General features: G+C 38.8%; 2 protein-coding genes across 3 annotated transcripts in view; one reads left to right on the forward strand and one right to left on the reverse strand.

The window, feature by feature from the left end:
• LOC130926958 (TSC22 domain family protein 1-like) overlaps positions 1-10,262 on the reverse strand; it is a 39,192-nt gene extending 28,930 nt beyond the window's left edge. The window contains exon 1 of the mRNA XM_057852321.1: positions 6,932-10,262. Within this exon, the coding sequence (XP_057708304.1) occupies positions 6,932-9,480 (2,549 nt within the window). The 5' untranslated portion in view covers positions 9,481-10,262. The remainder of the gene's footprint in view (positions 1-6,931) is intronic.
• Positions 10,263-15,796: 5,534 nt separating this feature from the next.
• The window catches only part of LOC130927368 (general transcription factor IIF subunit 2-like), a 51,332-nt gene continuing 43,611 nt past the window's right edge, over positions 15,797-23,517 (forward strand). Inside the window, exons 1-4 of one of the 2 annotated variants that reach the window (XM_057853151.1) lie at positions 15,797-16,016; positions 16,188-16,261; positions 16,390-16,408; positions 19,018-19,162. In XM_057853151.1, the coding sequence (XP_057709134.1) occupies positions 15,945-16,016; positions 16,188-16,261; positions 16,390-16,408; positions 19,018-19,162 (310 nt within the window). In that variant the 5' untranslated portion in view covers positions 15,797-15,944. The remainder of the gene's footprint in view (positions 16,017-16,187; positions 16,262-16,389; positions 16,409-19,017; positions 19,163-23,517) is intronic. The other variant, XM_057853150.1, reaches the window with a different exon arrangement.

Consider the following 23,517-nt stretch of genomic DNA (forward strand, 5'->3'; position numbering starts at 1 on the left):
CAAATACATGTTTTGCTTTATGATTGAAGCGTAGAGTTGAAGTGCTCAGGTGGTATGCAACTCTTTGTTGCAGTTTGCGCACAACGCCACATTTATAAATACTTCTATCAAGTAGTTTTTGTTGTTGTTTTTTTTTAAACAAACTTTATGATTCCCCTCCATTTTTAGAGGACATGCGGCTGCATAATCGGCGTACTGGGACCTGTGCAAACTGTGACAAAGGTTCCTTGCGTGCTATATGCTGCGTGCTATGGCAGCATATAGACATTGTTCTATCAAACACAACAGTTGTTTTGGCTTAAAATACAACAGTTTCTTTTAAAGAGGAATGCAAAAGAAGAAACTGCTTTTTCAGTCTTGTCTGTGTTTTCCACCATATATTTATATTAGGGCTGTCGAACGATAAAAAAAATTAATCGAGTTAATCACAGCTTAAAAATTGATTAATCGTAATTAATGCAATTCAAACCATCTCTAAAATATGCCATATTTTTCTGTAAATTATTGTTGGAATGGAAAGATAAAAGACGGATATATACATTCAACATACTGTACATAAGTACTGTATTTGTTTATTATAAAAATAAATCCACAAGATGGCATTAACATTATTAACATTCTGTTAAAAGGATCCACGGATAGAAAGACATAGTTAAATGTTAGTAAATTACAGTAAATTAGTAAATTAAATTATATTAATTATATATTAGTAAATTATTAGTAAATTATAGTAATTTTATATTAAAACCCCTCTTAATGTTTTCGTTTTAATAGAATTTGTAAAATTTTAAATCAAAAAATCAACTAGTAGCTCGCCATTGTTGACGTCGCCAAGTGGTGATGTTACTTGGGCTCCCTGCCGTTCTTCCACAGTGTCTTGAACTACGTGAGGTAGTGATTGAAATACACCACAAGGTGTCAATGGCGAGTTTTAAATTACTTAGAAATCAAGCCAATGAGTGCGTTTTGTCCCTCGACTGACGCCTTAGTTCCCTGTTTACTGGTCCATACATTGTACACGGTCATTTGAGTGCTGGCTTCACAACATAAGAGACCTGTGATCATTTGTATATTGTGACTAAATATTGCCATCCAGTGTATTTGTTGAGCTAAACGAAATGTTTGAATAGAGTTTGACCAAATTCTGAGTAAGTTTTATGTGTATTTTGCAGAGCTATTTGATTGGGAATGAAAAAATTTGAGAGATAGGAATAATATTTTTGTTGTGCTTTCACTTAACGATAGGGGTGCACGATATCCATTTTTTGAAACCGATATCGATATCGATAACTTCCTGCTCCTCAAAGCCAATACCGATAATAAATATATAATTTTTTAATGTATATTCACCCGAGTTTTTGAACACCTGGAGGTTTAAAAAATATAATAATGGTGGATTCAACATAGAATTGTCTTTGATCTCACCAGAATTTTCATAATGACATGAACATTATTATAATGAACAAAACAAAGACAAGAACATTTTTGACTTCAAATAAAGTGCCAATATTTAATTTTCAAATAAATATAATTTGAGTCAATCACAATCAATTAGTCAATATAATTGAAGATGCGTTTCCTGAACAATGAGCACTGAACTAAAACATAAACCCAACAGGTATTGTGCTTTGTCATCAGATTTAAAAAATTTGGTGCTACAGGAGACTGTTGTGGTCTTGGTCCATGAAACAACTTTCTTAACCTGGGAGACAGGTTAGGACAGCAAGCCTATCAATAACCAAAAGGCCTCTCAATAACTTACTAACTTATAACTAACACTGTAAACATTATATAGTAAGGTTTATCACTCAATCCTCATAACAAAAATATGGTAGAACAAAATGGATTAATGGCTTGCCTTATAATAATCAATATAAACGGCAGTGAGTGAACCCATATTCAATAAAGTATGAGGTTTATTCTCTGCATAGTATAAAATCCTCCCAAGGATGCTGACAGGACAAACATTACACGACAACTATTATATGTATGTATAGCATAGCACACTAGCTTGAGCTACTGGCCTTAAGCATTGGCTGGCTTCTATAACACAACAACTTATGAAGTTCTGTACATACAGTGGGGAGAACAAGTATTTGATACACTGCCAATGGGAAAACCCATTGGCAGTGTATCAAATACTTGTTCTCCCCACTGTATGACCCTTCACCACCGACGTAAACATATATTGCACATCCATATGTTATAGTAAACAAATACTTACAGACATATTTCCGAGGCGGAAACGTAAGTAACAGAAAGCATTCACGATTGTCAATGCTAACGTTAGACACAGCACTGTGTAAAGTGAATGAGTTTGTGGGCCAAATTATAGATGCAGCGAATTATTCTGACCGGCAGGTGGCAGCAATGCCCCGCAAATGGTCAACTCATTTCCCAGCCAGCGAACAGTTCATACTGCATTATCGGTCCTATTAATTATGTTATTGGATTTATTGGGATGACGTCATAATTCCTATTATCGGACCGATAATTATCGGACCAATAATTATCGTGCACCAGTACTAAATGATACTTATGTTTGTTGTGAAGGAGTTGCTGAAGCTTATGCCAATAAACGGCGCGGTCCAATGAACGCCTGCGTCCACTCACCTTTCTCTGCCTTTTAGCTCTCAATGTGCAAAAAACGGCGTCATTGTAATCTGTTTGAGGCAATGCATGAGCGGGTCATTCCGCACATGCGTTAAATGTGTCAAATATTTTAACGCTATTAATTTTAAAAATTAATTACCGGCTGTTAATGCGATAAATTTGACAGCCCTAATATATATACCTGCGATTGGCTGGCAACCAGTTCAGGGTGTCCCCCTGCCTACTGCCCGTTTTCTGTGTCAATCAAGACATTTACTAGCTCCAAAAAAAAAAAAAAAAAAAAAAAAAAAAAAAAAAAAAAAACAACTTCTACAGTACTGAAAAATTGGACTTGCATGTATACACGTTCATTTGACAGTATGACTTTTAAATGGACACCCAAACTTCAATGAAAACCAAATTAGTCTAAAAAATACACACTTCCATCAATGAAATATCAAACTTCCCTCCCCCGTCTGTTGCTGACATTCACAAATGCCGACAGACGACAATGTCAATCTAATATGAACAAATACACAATTAAATGACATTAAATTGTCACAAGGAGCTCATTCCATCTAGTTAACGCATTCAACAAAGACTAATGATGTGGAAACTATTGTCAATTGACACGGACTGGGAAAAAAATTGCTTTAATTCTCTTTCTTGTAATCCGTTTATTTTGGGGAGCAGTGAGTAATTATGTTAGCCACCCACTTGCTACCCATTATTGACCATAAAGTAAATGCACAATCACCATAACTCAATTACAACCTCTATTTCAGTCATATAACAATAGTGAATTTGAACGTACAATGTAATTATGGGTGTCATGAAGACTGTCATCTATAATTACAGGATTTTCTACTCCCTAATAGTCTGAAAATATGTTAGCAGTAGCAACAGCAAGTACTAAGAAAGTATGTAATAGCCTACCAACCTCCCCACAAACAAACTGATCTACAGTATATACATTCATGCCAGCTGAACCCATCATGTTGATGACAGGAACTGCCCCCTCCAAAATGAACACACTGAAACCTTTAATAATGCTATGTGCCAAGACTGACTGTAGATTTGGCTCCATGATTAACAGATAATGGGAAATTCTAAGAGTGCAGCAAGGCCATAACTATATTAAAAATAGATTATCAAATTGTGTTTCTTGGTAACAGTAAAACTTAATGAAAGACCAAATAAAAAAAACAAAAAAGTGATAAGGATGTTGCTACACAATTTATCAGCTGCTATTGAGGCAGTCGGACATCCGGGCATTTAATGACGTCACCAGCCACAACAAAGTGTCGCCATATTGACAATGGGGTAAAAGACGAGTCACTTATAATAGAAACGCATTGACTTTCGTCTTATTTGCTGTCTTTTTTTCCGTCGGAATGGCTAAAAGTTGCTGTGTTGCGGGTTGTCACACAAGGAAGAGTTCGGAGCCGCATTTGAAGTTATTCATTCTTCCACGTGAGAGAAAAAAAGGAGAAACAAATGGCTGAGCGCAATTAATCGAGGAACAGTAAAAGAAGACTGTTCTGTGGACTATTTTCGCCTGTGAGAACCTAAATGCAAGCACATTTACGTTTGCAGCCGACATTTTATCACTGGTGAGTTTAATCGATTATTTTTTTGCCCCAATTAGCGGCTACGATTCAATAGACTAGGCCAGGGGTTCCCAACCTATTCCACTAAGGCACACTGTGGGTGCAGGATTTCATTCTTACCAAACAAGATGACAACACTTTTTCCCCAATCTGGTGTTTTACAAGTGCAATCAGTTGATTGCAGTCAGGTGTGGCTTGTTTTAGCAGAAGCCTCATTGGTTCAACTGTCTCTGCTGGATCGGCTGGAACAAAAACCAGGACCCACAGTGTGCCTTGAGGACTGGGTTGAAAACCCCTGGACTAGGCAGTGGTTATTTTTTACCTTAACCGGCAACTCGCAAAGCGTTTTTTTTTTTTTCTTTTGCCGTGAACTGCTCTGATTAGTCAATCGGTATATTATTGGCCTGGTGGGAATTGGTTATTATGGCGTGACGTGTTGACGGCTAAATAAAGCTTGGAGGCGAATTACCGGTAACGGCAGAAATAATCACTTCGTATATACTACCAACTTTCTCAGTTCCACACAGTACATATTCCACGTAAATGATAAAGGTCAACTTACTGGGTGACTTTATGAGGTAGTTGTACATGTTTCCGAACTCCACTGCAGGCCATTCCTTTGTTTATCCAGCTATCAGCTGCGACTTTGTATCGGCAGCTTTGTACGCCAAGAAACGCTTATTTTAAATTGCATCACCTCCTCGCGTCTATCGGCAGTGACTCGTGATAATAGTAAGCCACGTTTAGGACGTTTTTAGGAAAAAAGACGCAGAACACACCTAAAATATATGAATTTCAGACGTTTGTCTATGGAATGTTTAGCTGTGCGTACCCCCTTCACAAAATGGCGACACGTTGCTAAGCGAGGTGACGTCATCGTGACATCACGCCGACTTCCTCCATGGAAAGCAATAGACTGGGGGTGGCATACTATTATAATACTACATAACATTGTTTGACAAGTAGGACACTTTTGTTTCAACTTAACCAAGCAGTATGCTCTAATACAACTCGTCATCATTGCTGACAACTTATAAAGAATGATTAAGCAAACAAAATCTATAAACAGGTTTATGTAGAGAGTAAGGAGTTCTGTATTTAATAACAGGGCAGCATGTAGCTTCTCAGTAACCTCAAAAACTCAAACAGCACTTTAAGGAAAAATAAATGTTATAGAGTCTAATTCCTTTTCCTGAAAATTACACCGCATCCCACGGGAGAAAAAAATTATAGTTTGTTGACAATTAACAAATGATGATATTACGATTATGCAGGTTTTAACAATCCAAACTGATCTTGCTCTTCCATTTTATTGCCACAAATAAAAAGGTGTAGTCTATTACACAAGCAAGCTATGGGGTAATTGTCATGACGCTAAGCTAAAATATGTCTGAAGATTTTAGGGATATAGTCATGAAAACATGAAATTGTTAATTTTTAGTTGAAAAATGGTCATGTTTCCTATGTGACCAGTCCACGATTTGTTAGAAAAATAGTATTTTGTATGTTATTTTAACTGAATAATGAGTATGAATTAGTAAATTCCTTACTGTAATGCGTCCATGAAAAGCTTTAATGTTTTCACCTCACGAAAGTATCATAAATATTAAATTTCATATAATAAAAAAAAAAAAGTAAAACTATGTAACTTGGCAGATTACGATAAGGTACAACGGTTTACTTTGCATAAACATTTTTTTGAGGAAAATCTAGTGTCCCAGCATGCAGCTTTCATTACTGTTGTGCTGTGTTCATGGCCCCGTCATAATCAGTGTTTTTTTGAATAAAGTTATTCTGACCCATAATGAACCACAAAGAAGGCAAAGCAAGATTGGTCATTTTTGATATCGTTAATAGTTATTTTTACATATGCCTTCTTCCCCACCATAGGTAACTAAAACTGAAAAGTGAAGCAAAACGATATATATATTTTTAAAGCAATCTTCTCAACTGTAACAACGGCTTTTAGTTTTGACCCCAACTCTGGTCATCATCAAAGACAATAATCCAATGATCCCCAAAGATTTTACATTCCTTAGAGTTACATGTCATGTGATAATATTAGCCAACCTTCAGTATTCATTAAACCTCAGAGGGGGGAAAATACTACAAGCCTTATACGGAGGTTTCAATCAACTTTTTTTTAATTTATTTTACTTTTAAATATATCATTATGTAGTAAGTTTCACTATTGTTAATAGTTGTATTTCATCAGGAAACATTTCATTTAGGCAGCATATCTACATACTATAATAAAGAAGAGGGACAGCAGTTGAGGTGAAAGACTGACAAGCGTAAGCTCTTAATGAAATCAATAAGCTTTTAGTGAAGGTTTAAGGTGTGAATGAGTAAATCCCTCGCCTCAAACGGTCACCCACATTTAAAGACATTTAAATGTAAAAGCAAAAACCTTAGTTTTTTGTTTTTCCTGCATTAAAGATTTAAACACAAGAAGTAGCAGAAGTAGTGCTCTGTAATGTAAATTGCCAGGATTTAGGATGTCAGGCAAGTGAAAACGTCAAATTAACTTGATGAACACAAGATGCGTCACAACCAGATGAGCCCTGCATTGTGTCCCGCTGACAGAGACAAGATGAGCCTGGTCACTGTCTACTAATTAACTAATAAGGCTCTTCCGCCCTCACAGCAGAGTCAGTGAAAGGAACTAGAAGCATTCAGTTTTGTACTTAAGTGTCAAACAAATTCTAAAGGAGTAGAAAGTCTCTTACCCATCTTCCTCTCCATCCAGAGTCTTGAGACCCGCTGATGCAGTTAAGGCACTGGCGATGGCAGCGTTGCCTTCGGCTTCTTGACCCTGACCAGCATTAGAACCGGAGCCCGCGTCCCCTCCGGAAAGCTTCGGGAATCCCAGTAGAGCCGATTGATGCTGAAGCAGAAGGCGCTGGGCATCCTGCAGCTGAGTAGTAGTGAAGGTGGGCAAGCTGGCATAGAGTGCACTAGCCTGAGCCGCGTGCGCCATGGCCTGGGCACTGCTGAGGTCCTGGGACAAACTCTGGGGAACAACACCTTGTGCCAGCATTTTATTGTTACCGACATTGAGAACTTGCGGGTGGTGGTGGGGGTCACGATTAGATGGAGGCATGCTAGGTGCAGACACTTGGTTCTGAATCGTCGTGGGCAACTTGGTGCACAAACCGGAGTTTTGGATTTGTGTTGGGAGAGACTGCGGTTTCTGTTGCTGGCAATCAAGGTGGGTAGTGTGACTTGGAGGCTGTTGACCTGTGACTCCAACATGAAAGGCTGTATTGGAGGTTGGGGGCTGCTGGGGTTGACTTTGGAGGATTACCTGTGACTGCTGGAGGCCCCCAATCATCTGACCTGATCCATTAGATTGCCCTGAAGAACTTAGTCCAGCTTGGTTCAACAGATGTGGAGAAGCGGGGGCTTGAGGAATACCTTGATGAGCCTGGCCGTACTCAGGGGGTCTCAACTGCATAGGTGTAGCAGATGGATGCTGAGGGAGAGGCGCATAGCCAAGCTGGTGCTGCTGAACACCCACAAAGCCTGGTGTGGAGCCTGGGGTTTGATTGGCAACTGCCTGGGCATAGGTGAGCTGCTGCTGGGGTACGGCAGAAATAGGCATTCCACTGGTGATCTGTTGGCTTTGCACAGGTACAGGTGGATTCATGTTTGAGGAGGTCGAGGCAGCCATGTTAGTTTTGATATTTGTATGGGTGATGTCTTGGAGGTTTATCAAAGGCTGTGATTGAGACACGCCCATACCTGTTAAGCCACTGGGGAGGACTGCTTGTAAACCCTGAGGAGGGGAGGCGTAATCCTGGCCATGTTGGGAAACTGGGGGTCCCCCAGTATCACCACTTTCCATATAATGGCTCACTGTGCTCATAGTGCTACTAACAGAGCTACCACTTGTGCTTTCCCTCTCTGAGCACCCGGCAAAGTTCTCAGAGACATACTGTCGTGTGCTGCCAGCATCGGATGTAGATGAGGAGGAGGCGGAATTTGGGGTGTCCTTGTCGTAAAATTCAGTGCATGTCCATCTACCCTTCTTGAAGGTCTCAGAACTTGAGTCCAACTTGACCACCCTGAAGCGAGAACTGGTGGGAGCGACCGCCGGTGAGACTGTAACGGGGGCACTCACGGACTGCAGCGCAGCAGGACCGTGCCGTCCCTGGATTCCGCTCAAGACACACGGCCCTCCGGAGGCACTGGCGACACTAACTGAAGTTGTCGTAGTCAAGGAGATGTTAGAGTTGACAGTTTGTTGTTGCTGAATCATGGTGTTAGTCATGAGGTTGCCCCCAGATGCCACGGAACCACCTCCACCACACGCAGCACTGCTTTTCGCATTGAGGGGAAAGCCTCCGGAGCTGTTGCTCGCACTCGTGCTTATCCCCCCCCTCGCAGGCACATTGGCAGAGCTCAACTTATTCACATTACCAACACTGCTGGTCTGGGGATTAACAACACTAACTGCAGTGCCTGTAGCAGGGCTCTGCATTCCAGCAGCAGCTCCCAGGCCCACCATCCCCACAGACTGAGAAACAATGTTTGCAGGGGCAACCTCTTGTGACACCCCAACATGAGAAGGCATTTTCTGAATGACGGAGGCAAGGGTAGATGAGGCGTTTGCAGCACCAGAAGACAGGGGGTAGCCCTGGGCATGGTTCTGATGGTGAGGATGACCATGCACAGTCCCATTCACCATACCCCCACCATGCTGCGGAGCTTGAGTCAATGAATGGGGGTGTGAAGGCTGGTTTGGTGACAGCAGCCCTGGAGTTTCAGCCTCATGAAAATTATTCAGGGTCTCCTCAGAGGAGCTCCGTTCCGCTCCAACGACATCATTAGCTCGTGAGAGAGACACATCCATGATTTCTGAGGATGATAGGTCCTCTGTGTGGGACTCATCCAGGTCATCGTAACTCTCTGTGTCCTCTGCAATACTGTTGTTGGTGCTCACAGAGATCTGAGCAGGAGTGACGCTTGTGATCTGGAAACCGCTTTTCTTTTTCATCTGCGCCCCAGCAGACTGAGTGGCCTGGGTGTGTAGATTCAGGCCGTGGGAAGGAGGATGGTGGGGACCTGGTGAGGATGAGCCTGCAGGAGTTTGGCACTGAATCAACAGGGAGGTCTGATATTCTTCAGCAACCGAGCCGTGACTGTTGGTGACCACCGGTGTTGACAGCGAGGAGCCGCTCCCGCTGCTTGTGTTGCTACCCCTTCTGTGAAAGACAGCCGGCTGCGCCATCTTTCTAACACTGCCAGAGTCTCCAGTGGGGTCCGGATGATGCATTTTAAGAAAATCCGGGGGGTAGTTGGTCTCTGACAGTATGTAATAAAGTTGAAGCACGTTAACGCCGCCGTTTTGACTAAACTACGATCAACGGACAAAAAGACCCAAAAAATGAAAAAATGTAATAATCAGTCTTTCTTGAATATCGAAAAAAGTTGTACTTTTAGCTACGGCCACTCTCTCACGATTAAATATTATTATGACACACGAAGCTGGTGGCCGCCTTACGTGTAGCTAACGAGCTAGCGTCAGCTGATGCCAGTAGTAATTCACCGGCGTTTTCAGTTTGTGTTTTTTGTTACTCACGATCTATCATATTGTATACTATAACGAGCACGGGTGTTAAAACAATGGTAAGAGTCGAGCAGCCGACTAAATTGATAGCTACTGCTACTCGCCTGACAGAGAAGTAACGTCGGCTAGCTAGCTTCAACTATCCATCACCGCTGAGCTAAACATAAGCTACACAGAGACGCTTTTACCTCTTTTCTTTCAAAGAAAACTACAAATGAAGCGACCTTTTATCCGTGGCACAGTGACGTAAGTCCTAACACGATCACTAAACGGTGGCGTAAAAAGGGTTTATCTATCCCATTGAATTTCCACGATGTGGCTCTTGGTTTTGCTGTATCACCGGTCCTTCCCAACAGTGGCGTTTGTTCAGTCTGTGAGTAGCCTCCTCCTGCACCGCAGCTGTGGTTCTGTGTTGCTGGGACCCGGCCGGGCTGGAGGGAGGAGGGGAGCGGGAGGAGTGCTCGGCAATATGGCGCCCGAACATGCTGTCTGCCGTAGAGATTATATACCAAGATACCGCCTTTTGTGCCAAATCGCATGATGACTCCAACGCCATAGTTAATGTGGCAATTTGCTGCCAATAACGATCAACATCTCATGACTGCGCGGTTTTGTTTTGTTTATTAATTGTACTTGACATTTAAATATTATTTAGAGAATGTTTTTTTTTTTTTACATTGCAGCTTACTCTTTTAATACTGTAGTCATCTCCTAACGAAAAAAGGCAGCAGGAAAGAGGTAGTATCTTCATAAATTCAATTTGCCACATTCAATATGGCGGACGAACTGCAGGAACGGACCAAACCGCTTGCCGACGCGCCTACATTCTTTATGTCTATAGTCTCTGCTACCAGACATAAAGCAGTCTGGGAGCGCCCGGTGTCGAACCTGGCGGAAGTTGCCGAAACTTGCCGAACACTTTCGCCGGCCACCATTCGTCATGTACAGGAGTGTTTGTGCATCTGTCGTTGCGAATACGACTTTGCTTATTACGTAAAGAAGCTTTTTTTTTTAAATTACTTTCATGGACTATTAAAAAAAAAAAAAAAAAAAAAAAAACTTTATGGTGATTGTCTCAATAGTATTATCACACATCAAATCAAGTACAATCATCTGTTGAATATTTTTGTTCGATTAATTTGTAATGTATGATATATTAATATATTTCCATTTGCTGAACTGAGTGGCAATTATTATTATTAATATTATTATTAAAAATTATTGAGAAGCACCCACATTGTATGTCCTATAAGTGTTTCAAGTGCATTTACAGTTCCCTTGAATAGCAATAATGGCTATTTTAAAATGTTGATTGGATGGTTAATTATATTTACTGTGATTATTCACGGCACCCCACAAGTCGTAAGTCTGTAGCAAACACTTTTTTTTAAATTAAATGTTAGATATTATGACAGATTCGCCACCAATCAGCCTGCATAACAGTCTGCAAAATAGTGTTTGCTTCCTTCTCCAATTCTTATTTTTTCCCCATAGTTTGAGATGACCAAACTAAACATAAAATGTTGTTTTTCAGTGGTAATTCTTGTCATTGAAAGGGCAGAAATTGTAAGATGCTTGGCCTTGTGTGACATGGTAATTGCCACTTAAACCTAATAACTGGTTAAACCCAAGGGGGTAGGTTTGGTCTCAACATTGGTAGGGCGATATAATGTCATAACTTGCATGTACACTTTTTGCTGGGGCTGAGACATTAACAAACAGACTGGGTGAACGGGGGTCAGGGCTACATTTCACAAGAATATACACTTAATTAATTGATAGGCTAAATGATCAATGCAAAATAAATCTGTATTGACTTGTACTAGCTTTCACGTGTATCGGTTCAGGTAATACACAGTCGATTCAAACCTTTATTTTTCAAAAACTATTAAACATTTTGAAAACTTCCAGAATAAATGTTCTTGATTTTATTAGCAAAATTGCAATATTTTATTTTATTTTATTTTACTTTATTTTATTTTACAACTGAAATAAGTGTTTTCTGTGACTGGCAATGAGGTTTTTTTTTTTGTTTGCTTGTTTTTTCTACATTCCACTGGAGATATTTTTGTCCATCCTTTCTTGAGAAAGTGTTTTAATTCAGCAACAATAGATGATTTTTTTTTTTCTTCATCTTAAATGTTATTCTTAAGGTCATGAATGACTGCATTTCTATTGGATTCAAGTCCGGAATTTAACTGGAACACTCCAAAACCTTAATTTTGTTTTCTTACAGCAGCTCAGAAGTTTTGAGTGTCAAAATTAGGATGGAGGGGGATACATAGATACATATATGATGTTAATCAGGACTTTGACTCATTGCTTTACATCCCTATGATATATTTGTGCCTCCTTCATTGCATTAATGGACTATCTCACAGTCTGTACAATTAATGAATCCCCAGCCTCAGACAGCGTGACTGGTGAGTGAAAGGGAAACTTGAGCGCAGCCATGGTTTAATAATGAAGAAGAAATCCATGATGATAAGCGAGTTATGTAAGCTTTCAATGCCAACTTTGTCAAACTAGTTGAAAAACAAGACTGGCTTGGTAAAGCAGATTGACCTACAGGTGTTCGCCGACACATTGCCATTGTTTATGGCAAGGGCGTAGGTTTGCATAGGGACGGTAGGGACATAATACTACCAACCACAGGATGCTCAAATTGTCCCCACCAAACTTTAAGCAACCTTATATGGATTATATAATGGGTTCAGTAATACAGGTAAATTAGATTGTCTTCCCATATGTTGTAAGGATAGAACTGACCCTACCATTATTAAGTGAATTATTTTCATTATGTTCAAACTTACCCCTTTTCACTTGCTGAATGCACCGGTCTATTTTTTTTCCCCCCTCAAACGCACGTTTGATTGGCTGATGACTTGACCCACTGCCGACATTCACCCGCACGCTCACACTCACACAACCCCGACAGAAATATTGTCCATGTCGACAACATGCCGTTCTTTTTTTTTCGACCAGCAGCCAGCACTTCAAGTAATTTAAAAAGACGCCAATGTTGTGGAGGTGGGAAACACATTACTAATTTAGTTACTGAAAGTCCGACCTGCATCAGAGTTAGCATAAGATTAAACTGTGTGAACTTGCTAACCTGCAAAACTCAGGTGAAAGCTACTTAGGGAGAACTGTCCTTCTGTTTATATTGTCTACTGTTAATGTTAATTAAACTGTGAGAAATATAGTGAACTCTGCTAGAAACTATAGAACCAGAAAAATATGAGCAAGAAGCTGCTTAGAGAGAGACGGGTGCTACATAACCTCATATGTTGCTGACACAACACAACATACACGCACTATGTCCATAAAAATATAAATAAATAAATACATGTCGGGGGGGGGGGTTGCTGCGAGCTACCCACACTAGCGTTGCGATCGACTAGTCACTCGAAATCGACATAATGAGTACCCCTGATTTAGCATATCAATTATTTAGGTTCATATTCGTGAGAAATGTAGTCCTGACCCCCGTTCACCCAATCTGTTTGGTCTTTATAATGTCCCATACTGAGCAAAAAGTGTACATGCGTGGTTATGCTGTTATATCATCCCTACCATTGTTGAGACCAAACCTATGCCCTTGCATTGATGTATTTATCCATTTTTACTTGCATCCCTGCCAGCCCTTCCAGTTCAAATAGTTTGGATTATGTTAGTGGTTAACATGACACAGGGAATGAACTAAAAAGTAGAAAGCAAATATGGACCGTATTCCACTGGAGCTAAAAACTGCGTACAATACATGACACATCGATCACACATTTATTGACAGGACACTTTCAATGCTAGGAAATAGGGGATGGAATATTTTACAATGTAACGAGCTAATAAGAATAAGAAATAATTCATAAAACAAGAAACCGGTCTTGAACCTCTTCTCTGAATCATACAGTAAAATCTTGGCGGATGCCCTTGTGCTCCTACTTTAAAGACTAACTGCCAGATGGTTGCTGCTATGGCAACAGAGCCTCAATTCATTCTAGGAATCAGTGCAGTTAGAATCTTCTTTATTATAAAATAATGCAAAAGAATGTCAGGTTTCCTAATTGTCTTTGTGTGAGCCAGATGTGCAAAGATGTTATGTTTAAAATCATGAGATTAAGGGCTACTCTTCGTGTTGAAAGCATCTTTCTCTCTGGGCTGTAGCCCTGCAATATAGCTGCTTCCTTTGTGAAATATAAAGCCCTGCTTCGAAGGGAATTCAGCTGCTCAGTGCCAAGTTAATTTTATTCGTGATGAAAAGGGATTCATGAACCTTTCAACCAACTGATGAGTTTGGAAGTAGAATGCCCTTGACTCTTTCAAAATGTACTCAAGTCACCTCTAATACAATCTTATGTTTTAAAAACATAAAACTTCAATTTTCCCTAATGCTTGGCTCGTGTCCTCATAGAGGTCATGGGTGAGCTGGAGCCCACTTTCGGTAACTTTGTAGCAGGGGAAAACCCACACATGCACAGAAAGAACTTGCAAACTGGGCCGGAGCCAAGACTCGAAACCATTACCTCTCGCTAACAAATAATATGAAAAAATTCAACTAATTTTCAATACACACAATTCAAATGAGGATTGTGGTTTAAACTTTTGAGGCCAAAATTATCCAAATAATTGAAGCACTTGTTGTCTTTAGGACAAACAAACAAACAAACAAACAAACAAACAAACAAACAAACTAACTAACTAACTAACTAACTAACTAACTAACTAACTAACTAACTAACTAACTAACTAACTAACTAACTAACTAACTAACTAACTAACTAACTAACTAACTAACTAACTAACTAACTAACGTACAACAAAACGTTATAATATAGTTACTTTAGATGCAAATGTGTCCAGTACAGTATATTCAAATGTCAATGTTGCAAGTTTCATGTAAAGTTATACATGTAAAGTTATACAGTATTGAAATTGAATATATGAATAAATATATGAACATGAACACTGTTGCCTTTCTGTGATCGTTCCAGTTCCTCTGTGTCTCTAAAACCTGCTTATTGCGTGAAATTTGTAATTTTAGCGGAAACTTCCTCTACGAAAGTCGTTTGAAATACTGATCAAGTAATCATACTCAAACTAAAGTATGATGCAGGACTGCTTTAAAACCACAAGGTGATGCTAAATCTCTGTTAAAGGTAAAACTGTAGATGAGCCCAAAGAGGGGCATAATTTTATTTTATGTGATGAAATATGAGGATAAAAGAAAAGCATTAAAAAAGATGCAGCATTATCCGATTTGAAGTGTCTGCCTCAAGATATACAAGGTTCTAGGTTCGAATTTGGACTCAGGCCTTCCTACGGTGTGTCTCAATCAGATACTAAAATAATTTTAAACTGTTTTACATTTTTTTTCTTGATAAAAATGTCCCTTAAGAGGCAGAGGTTGTAGCCTTTTCATTCAAAACAAAGGTCGTTGCTATGAAGACGCTCTCGCGGTGAAGTACGTTACCTTGTATGTTTTCGATGGTTTATACTTTTTAAAAGAAATATTTTTGTTGTTGTTGTTATTATTATGATTATTATGATTATTATTATTTATTTATTTATTTTTGGTGAAACAAATGTTTATTCTAATAGCGGTACTTTAATTTGATGGGTCAACCATGTGGCAGGAAATCGAAATGTTTGCTCGACTATTTTTTTTTCTTTAATTAACAACAATAACATGACAGAACAAGCATGTTGTTTGAAATTAGGTGGCGTTGACGTGTTACCATTTTCTGCTGTTTTATTATTTGGGATTACATAATAATAATAATAGTAATGATAATAATAAATTAATCAATAATAAATAACAATATACAAGGATACAACGTTTTGTAATTTACTTTTGTATTAGGGAAACAGCTGACACATTGATCATCTAAATCAGTATTTATTTTTATTGGCAGTGGTTTAGTTATTATTATTGTTGTTACTATGGAAGTCGGTAAACACATTGTAACTTTATGTATGACAGAACGGCACATACCGAGATTTATTGTGAAAGAAACAACCGGTAATTTCCGGTCAGAAAATTTCCAACAAACTCGTTTAAGGTTAAAACCTGTTTGTGTGGTTTGTCTTTGCTGTACCGATTTTTTGACATTACATGGGAAATATGTCCGAAAAGGGTGAAGTTAACCTTACTGGAGCTAAACAAAGTAATGGCGTGTGGCTTGTTAAGGTTCGTTCACCTGAAAATGATCAAAATGATGAAGAAATGTACTTCACAAACGGTACTATCATTAGTGTCCAATTAATCAGCTGTCAGTGTCAGCCAGTTTTAACTTTTAAAGTATCTATACTTCGATTTTTTTAGACGTTTTACAATTGTCAAAAGTGACTTGCGAATGTAAAGCTAAAGACTTTTTTTTTTTTTTTTAATTTATATTTTTGTCCACCTCTAGGTTCCCAAATATTTAGCCCAACAGTGGGACAAAGCAAAAGAGAAAGGAGAGGTGGGAAAGATTACAATTGGAAAGTATGTATATCACAGTTGAGAAATATATATAATACAACAAAAATATACGAGTTTCACATTAACTTTGATCTTTTCGTAATCTTTTTGTTCTTCATTAACTTGACCGTGTCTCCTCATCACCCTCACAGGAAGCAAGGCAAAAGTCAGGTGAGGCATAACTACTAAAGTCACTGGACTGAAATGTTCCTTATATATTGCTCACATTTAGGGTTGCCAACTCCCTGAATAAAAAGGACACCTCATTGGTGGAGCCAGTGTTCTGTCAGATTTTGCGCTTTGTTACATTCATTTGGGCTCTCGACATTATCCAAAGGTGCTAAATAAACAAGTTACAAGTAATAAGTATTCATAAATGCACAATTGCAACATTAATACGGCGTAAAAAAAAAAATGCTTAGCGGCAGGAGGAAGACGTTAGCGGTGAGAGAGCGGCGTGCAGTCAAGTCGAGCGCAGCCACATAATAGGATGTGCTTGAGGAGAACTTTCCTTCATGTGCGTCCACGACCAAACGTAAGTACATATTTATTTCTTGGGAAAGTTGGTGGTGCTTATTTTGGAGCGGCTGGATAGCCGTTACGCACGAGCGTAGAACGGCAAGTTGCAATTTCTGATGGGGAGCAAAAGCTGAAGGAGTACCAGCTGGGAGCTGGCCCGATAACCGTCACCCTTTAATTATTTTTTTGTATGTGAGAAGTGATTATTTCAATTATAATTATATTATTAGAATATCTGTAGCAGTCTAAACTGAATTAATTAGGTAAGGCAAGGGAAATTTATTTATATAGCACAATTCAACACAAGACAATTCAAAGTGCTTTACATCACATGAAGATCATAAAAATTGCATTAAATCACTTGAAAGTAAAAACAATGACAATCGAAACAGGAAATGAAATTATACTTAAAAACCGCATTTAATCACAATTAGAACAAAAAAGACTACAAAAATAATTGAAATCAACAATGGAGTTAAAGCACAAGAGGAACAGAAAGCAAATGGCTTGAAATATATACTGTAGGCAGTTATGGATATGCTGTGCTAAACAAAAGCGTTTTTAGCCCTGATTTAAAGGAGCTAACAGTTTGAGCATACTTCAGACCTTCAGGTAACTTGTTCGTTGTTCCAGAGGTGAGGAGCATAAAAACTAAATGCTGCCTCACCCTTCCTGGTTCTTGTTCTTGGAACATACAGGAGACTGGTTCCAGATGACCTTAGGGGTCTAGATGTTTCATAGGGATCCAACAAACTTAGCATGTATTTTGGTCCAAGGCGATTAAGTGTTTTGTAAACCAGCAGTAGTATTTTATAGTCTATCCTTCGACTCACTTGAACCCAGTGTAACAATTTCAAAACTGGTGTAATGTGGTCCAGTTTCCTTGTATTTGTGAGGACTCTGCCTGCAGCATTCTGTACTAGCTGCAGCTTCCTGACTGATTTTTTTTTATCAAGACCTGTAAATATAACGTTGCAATAGTCCAATCTACTGAAAATGAATGCATGCATAAGTTTTTCATGTCTTGTTGAGGTACATATTTGAGTTATACAGTATAAGATCATGGAATAACAATATCAGCAATGTATATCCTAAAATATCCTAGAATTAAATCTGTCCTCCTAAATTTAAAATTGCATAATTTAACGCTTAAGGTCCTGAGCCTTTAATGTGTATGTGTGTGTGTGTGTTTTTGGCCGTTATTATTTTTTTCAAAGACCTTTTTTTTTTTTTTTTTAAAGTACAAACTCTCAGCTAAATTTTCATTTATTTATTTATTTATTTATTTATTTATTTACAATTTAGGTGCGTTCAAAGTCCCCTCAGCAATAACAATTTCTCAAATGATCACTCCAAGTATAACGTAGAAATACAAATGAAATTGACAGAACACAAAAATATACTACAATTAGTGAAAATGGAGTACACAGAGAAGAACAAGAAATTAAATGATCATCGTTTTGAAGATGCTTTTTACTCGCGCTTCACTGAAACGTCTTATCTCCCACACTCTTATGTTGTCTTCCGTTAGTGACAATACTTCGACCAATGAGATGAGTGGGATTTCGTATTGTCATTGTTCCGTCAGCTCATTGGTAAAAAGCAGGAGAGGCGAGGGAATGCGTTTCTCTGCATATTCTTGTAAAGCACTTTACCACTATTAATTCGTTCTACAATTACTATTTTCGAGTTTGATGATGATACGGGACAAGGCGCATCCCTTGAAAGGTCAATAAGGGACACGTACTTTTGTTTCTGAATATCGGACGATTCAGTTTCACAATGGACAGTTGGCAACCCTACTCCCACTTATTAACACATTGGCTACAATTGATGGCGACAAATGTCCAATTTATTTAAACATGGCAGCCGTGCTGTGAATAATCATGTTGATAGTCAATGGTACTGTCAAAAAGTCAAAAATGGTTTTGATGTCCCGCACAGTCAATATCTGCTAATGAGTTGAATCTCTATGTGTATTTTTAGGATAATAGTAATACCAAGACTAACAACTATGCAAATTATAACAGTTCAGCTGTCTTTAACACAAAATGCTGTCATAATGGCCATCAGAGGGAAACCATAGCTACAATGTGGCCAGTGACGAAAAAAAAAAGAGTTTGACACCCCTTCAGTGTCTTGTGAATGTGAACCATGCATGAAACATTTGTCTGTATGTGTCGCTGCAGATTTTTTTCATGCTTGTACACTTCATATTTGCTTATTTTACCAATGCACTATTTTGTTATTGCTTTGGTCAGGTTTGTTTCAGCTTGAATGAAGAGCTAACCTCTGTGGGTGCTGCACAGGAAAGCGATACACCTCTGAAGGTCCCCAGAGAGCATCCCTTCACCATGAACTCACTGGGTGGACAGACCTTAGCTGTCTTCAGCCAGGGTGAAAAAGGTAAATTTTGGTTTTGAGAGCAGAGAGTTGCGTCAATGTTGTCTTAAAACATTTAAATAAAAGAGTGGATTCCAAAGAAATTAGTGTCTAGAAAAAAATGTTGATTCATTTCATTTATTTAAATTTTTTCTGCGCCTCTAGGTTATACGACATAAATGACACAGACATATAAACTTTTTTTTATAAATAATATGCAGACACAACTACGTGACCTCCTTGATAATATTACAAAAGTCTTGCTGATTTCTGGCAATGAAAAAAATTAAGTAATATTTATGAAATACGCAAACTGCCAAGTATATAGCTGCCCTCGTGAGTTTCAAATAATTTCCTTGTAATTTTTTTTGTGATTTTTTTTTTTTTTTGCAGGAACTGTTATTGTGAATTATTGAGCAGATGCAGTTTGAATAAAGTGAGTGAAACCAGAACACATTTCTATAATTTTCGCATTAAGCGGCAAAGCAGATGGAGGAAAAAGTAACAGACTAACCAAGGGGTCTATTAATTAAATTACCATTATGTTTTTTTTTTTTCTGGTCTGTTTGACGACACATCAACCCCTGAGTAAAATGCAATGTAAAATGGATTTCTTGTTGTCGTTTGTGTTTTTACCACAACTCAGTACAAATGGTCATTTAGCTGACACCAAAGATAAATTAGAAAAAGTCACGGCAAAATCATATTGCTTAATACTATGAAAAAGAAAACCATGCTTCAGTATATGTATCCACAAAAAAGATTGTCGACCTAATGTACCGCATGTGATTGCCTCAATTCCTCTCTATATGTCAGCCTAACTAACTAAACATTACCTCTAAACTGCATAAAATTTAAGTGAAGCATTTATCAGGAAGCACCTCGTGCCAGAAGATGTGTGGTTTCACCGCCCTCGAGCACTTTAAATGCACCCACTCCTGCATTATACATTAATACCACCTACATGTGATAATGGATCTCTGTTCCTTTTTTGCAATTTTTTTCAGCTTACTAATTTTGTATAGCAGATTTTCGTGATTACCGAATTTAAAAAAAAATTGTAACATTTATATCCATAGAAAATAGTCCAGCGTAGACTCATGCATAACATTTATACGGCATTGTGGCTCTGTGCCCACCCACGGACACGCTCTGCCCACCCAAAGAAAATTGGATGTAGTACTAATGGCAGTCTGGGCACCGTGTATGGTATCCCATTCATATAGTACTGATGTGTTCTAAGTTTTACCCTTTGCGTTGTTACCTCCTCTTTCGCCTTAAAAAAAAAAAAAAAAAAATCAAATGAAATGTTGGTTTTGTTCCTAGGGGACGCTACACACATTTGCGCATTTTATTTATTTATTTATTTATTTATTTATTAGGGCCCGAGCACTAGGCGTGCAAAGGCCCTATTGTTTTGCAAAGGATTTTTTTTTTTTAAATTTATTATTATTTTTTTTTTTCAGGGCAAATGAAAACGGCCAATTTGGAGGCCTGAACATGCGCGAAAAGTCACCAAAATTTGCACATATGTGCGGAAAATTGTAAATTTCGATAATTTAACAACGTTGCAAAAAAATGTAACAAAATGGCTCAGTGGCGCCCCCTTGAAATTTTAAAATTGGCCTATAACATTAGGGTTTGTCAGCGTAGAGCAATGAAATTTGGGGAGTCTATACCTTGTCTAAAACCGCTTCAAAAAAGCATTGGCACCAATATTCCAAACCCAACAGGAAATCGGTTATTTTGGATCGAATATGAAATTTTTATCGATTTACAGGGTGCACATTTGAGACCTTTTCGCCGAGGGAGTTAGTTGGATCATCTTCAAAATTGGTGAGACTGTTCAGGAGACATATGAGATCTTAAGTTTGTAAAATGGTGTGTTTTCATTCACGGGTCTGACCTGGGCGTGGTGCCAAAGTCGGCCATTTTTTCGGCAAAACACCGAATTCAGTAAATGGCTAATAATTCCTTGACACAACTTTCAATCTTTTTCATATCTGCCATGTATATGCGGTATACCAGCCTGAACACGACTGCATTGAAATATTACCCATTAGGCCTAGCGCCCCCTAGTGAGAACAGGAAATGCCTTTTTTTACGAGACAGGTTCCTCCTCCAAGGGAAGAAAATCTGTTGACCTCAAATCTGCATCAGGGGAGCCTTAAGACCTGTGTTCAGGTGCCTGATGAAAAATATTGAGGTTTCGTTGAAGCGGAGGGGTCCAAACATGAAAGTGAAAATGATCGTCAACAATTTATCTCACAAAATACTTTGAACAGTCATAACTCAGCAGATATACAACATATCTGCGCCAAACTTCCCATGCTTGTTGAGAGTCATACCCTGAAGGGTCCTGTAGGGGTCATTTGCATCAACTCTACAGTGCCAACTAGTGGCGACAGAAAGGAGTTTTAAAAAAGGCCTTTCCTATTGGGTTTTTTCAACGTAGAGCAATGAAATTTGGGGAGTAGATACCTTATCCCTAACTGCTCAAAAAAGCCTCTTGCACCCATATTCCAAATCCAACAGAAAATCGGGTATTTTGGATCGAATGTGAAATTTCTGTCCATTTCTAGTACAGTTTACATTTGGAGGCCTGGACATGCACGAAAACTCACCAAATTTTGCACATACATGCGGCTTTGTGTGGATTTCGATAATCTTGCAACGTTACAAAAAAATGTAACAAAATGGCTCAGTGGCGCCCCCTTGAATTTTTCAAAAAGGCGTTTCCTATTAGGTTTTTTTAACGTAGAGCAATGAAATTTGGGGAGTCGATACCTTGTGCAAAACTGCTCCAAAAAGTCTCTTGCACCCATATTCCAAACCCAACAGGAAATCGGGTATTTTGGATCGAATGTGAAATTTTTATCAATTAACAGGGTGCACATTTGAGACCTTGTCACAGAGGGAATCAGTTGGATCATCTTCAAAATTGGTTAGACAATTCAGGAGACATATGAAATCTAAACTTTTCAAAATGGTGCGTTTTCATTCATGGGTCTGACCTGGGCGTGGTGCCAAAGTCGGCCATTTTTTCGGCAAAATGACAAATTCAGTAAATGACTAATAGCTCCTTGAAACAACGTTCAATCTTTTTTATATCTGGCATGTATATGCGGCATCCCACCCTTAACACGAGTGCATTGAAATATTACTCATTAGGCCTAGCGCCCCCTAGTGGGAACAGGAAATGCCTTTTTTACGAAACAGGGTCCTCCTCCAAGGAAAAAAAATCTATTCACCTCAAACCTGCATCAGGGGAGCCTTAAGACATGTGTTCAGGTGCCTGATGAAAAATACTGAGGTTTGGTTGAAGCAGAAGGGTCCAACAGGAGAAGTAAAAATGACTGAAGCCATTTCGTCTCACCACAAGTTTTGAACAGTCATAACTTCTACAACATATCTGCGCCAAACATATCGTGCTTGTTGAGTCATAGTCTGAAGGGTCCTGTAGGGGTCATTTGCATCAACCCTACAGCGCCAACTAGTGGCAATAGAAAGTCACTCATTTTTTAAAATATATGTCCAGTTCTTTTCAGGTTGGTCATTGTAGTTTCAAGACCTTTTAAAATACTTATTTTACGGCACATGTCCACATGTCTCTGTCTGTTGCTGTGATGACCCTTTATTCGCTCCTTTTTTGTAGTCCTCTGTCCAATAGGGGTTTTTATCTCTTAGGTGTGTGAATGTAAAGAGGCAACTTTCGCGCATGTTAGGTTCTAATGAGATGATTAGAGAGGACGATCTGCCACCACCCTGACCTGCACACTGTCCGAGTTGCATGACGTCCGAGTTGCGTTAGATTGCGAGGGCCCGTTCAGTCCTGCTTGCAGGCCTAGTTTAGTTTACATTTTATCAAAGTTTTCACCAGTGTTCACCTGGCTGTTGAATTTTGAAGCATTCTGAGGGGGTCGAAGTAGAGCTCAAAGCGTCGGTGGGAAAAAGAATGACTGATAGGGGGCGCTTGGCGCTACATTGTGTATTTGGAACTTGTCTTTACACGGTATCAAAGATTGCACCTGTCTTGACCTGCCTGCCGATTTTGGTGCATTTTGAAGCATTCTAAGGGGGTCAAATTGAGGGGGCTGCAGAACAAAGAATAACTATAATAATAATAATGATAGTAATAATAAAACCGAGGAACCACAATAGGTTACCTAAAAAAAAAAAAAAACATTGTCACCTATGTGTCTATACTGTTCAGTCAAATAAATCAACTTTTATTTGTTTAGATCATCACAACAACAGTTATCTCAAGGAGAAAACAAAACATGTTTTAAGGTGCAGTAGCCCTACGCTGGATTTCGACCTACTTGAGCATTGTAGCTTTTTTTTTTTTTTTTTTTTTTTTTTTTTTTTTTTTTTTTTTT

The sequence above is a fragment of the Corythoichthys intestinalis genome, chromosome 12 (assembly GCF_030265065.1).
Source record: "Corythoichthys intestinalis isolate RoL2023-P3 chromosome 12, ASM3026506v1, whole genome shotgun sequence".
NCBI lineage: Eukaryota > Metazoa > Chordata > Actinopteri > Syngnathiformes > Syngnathidae > Corythoichthys > Corythoichthys intestinalis.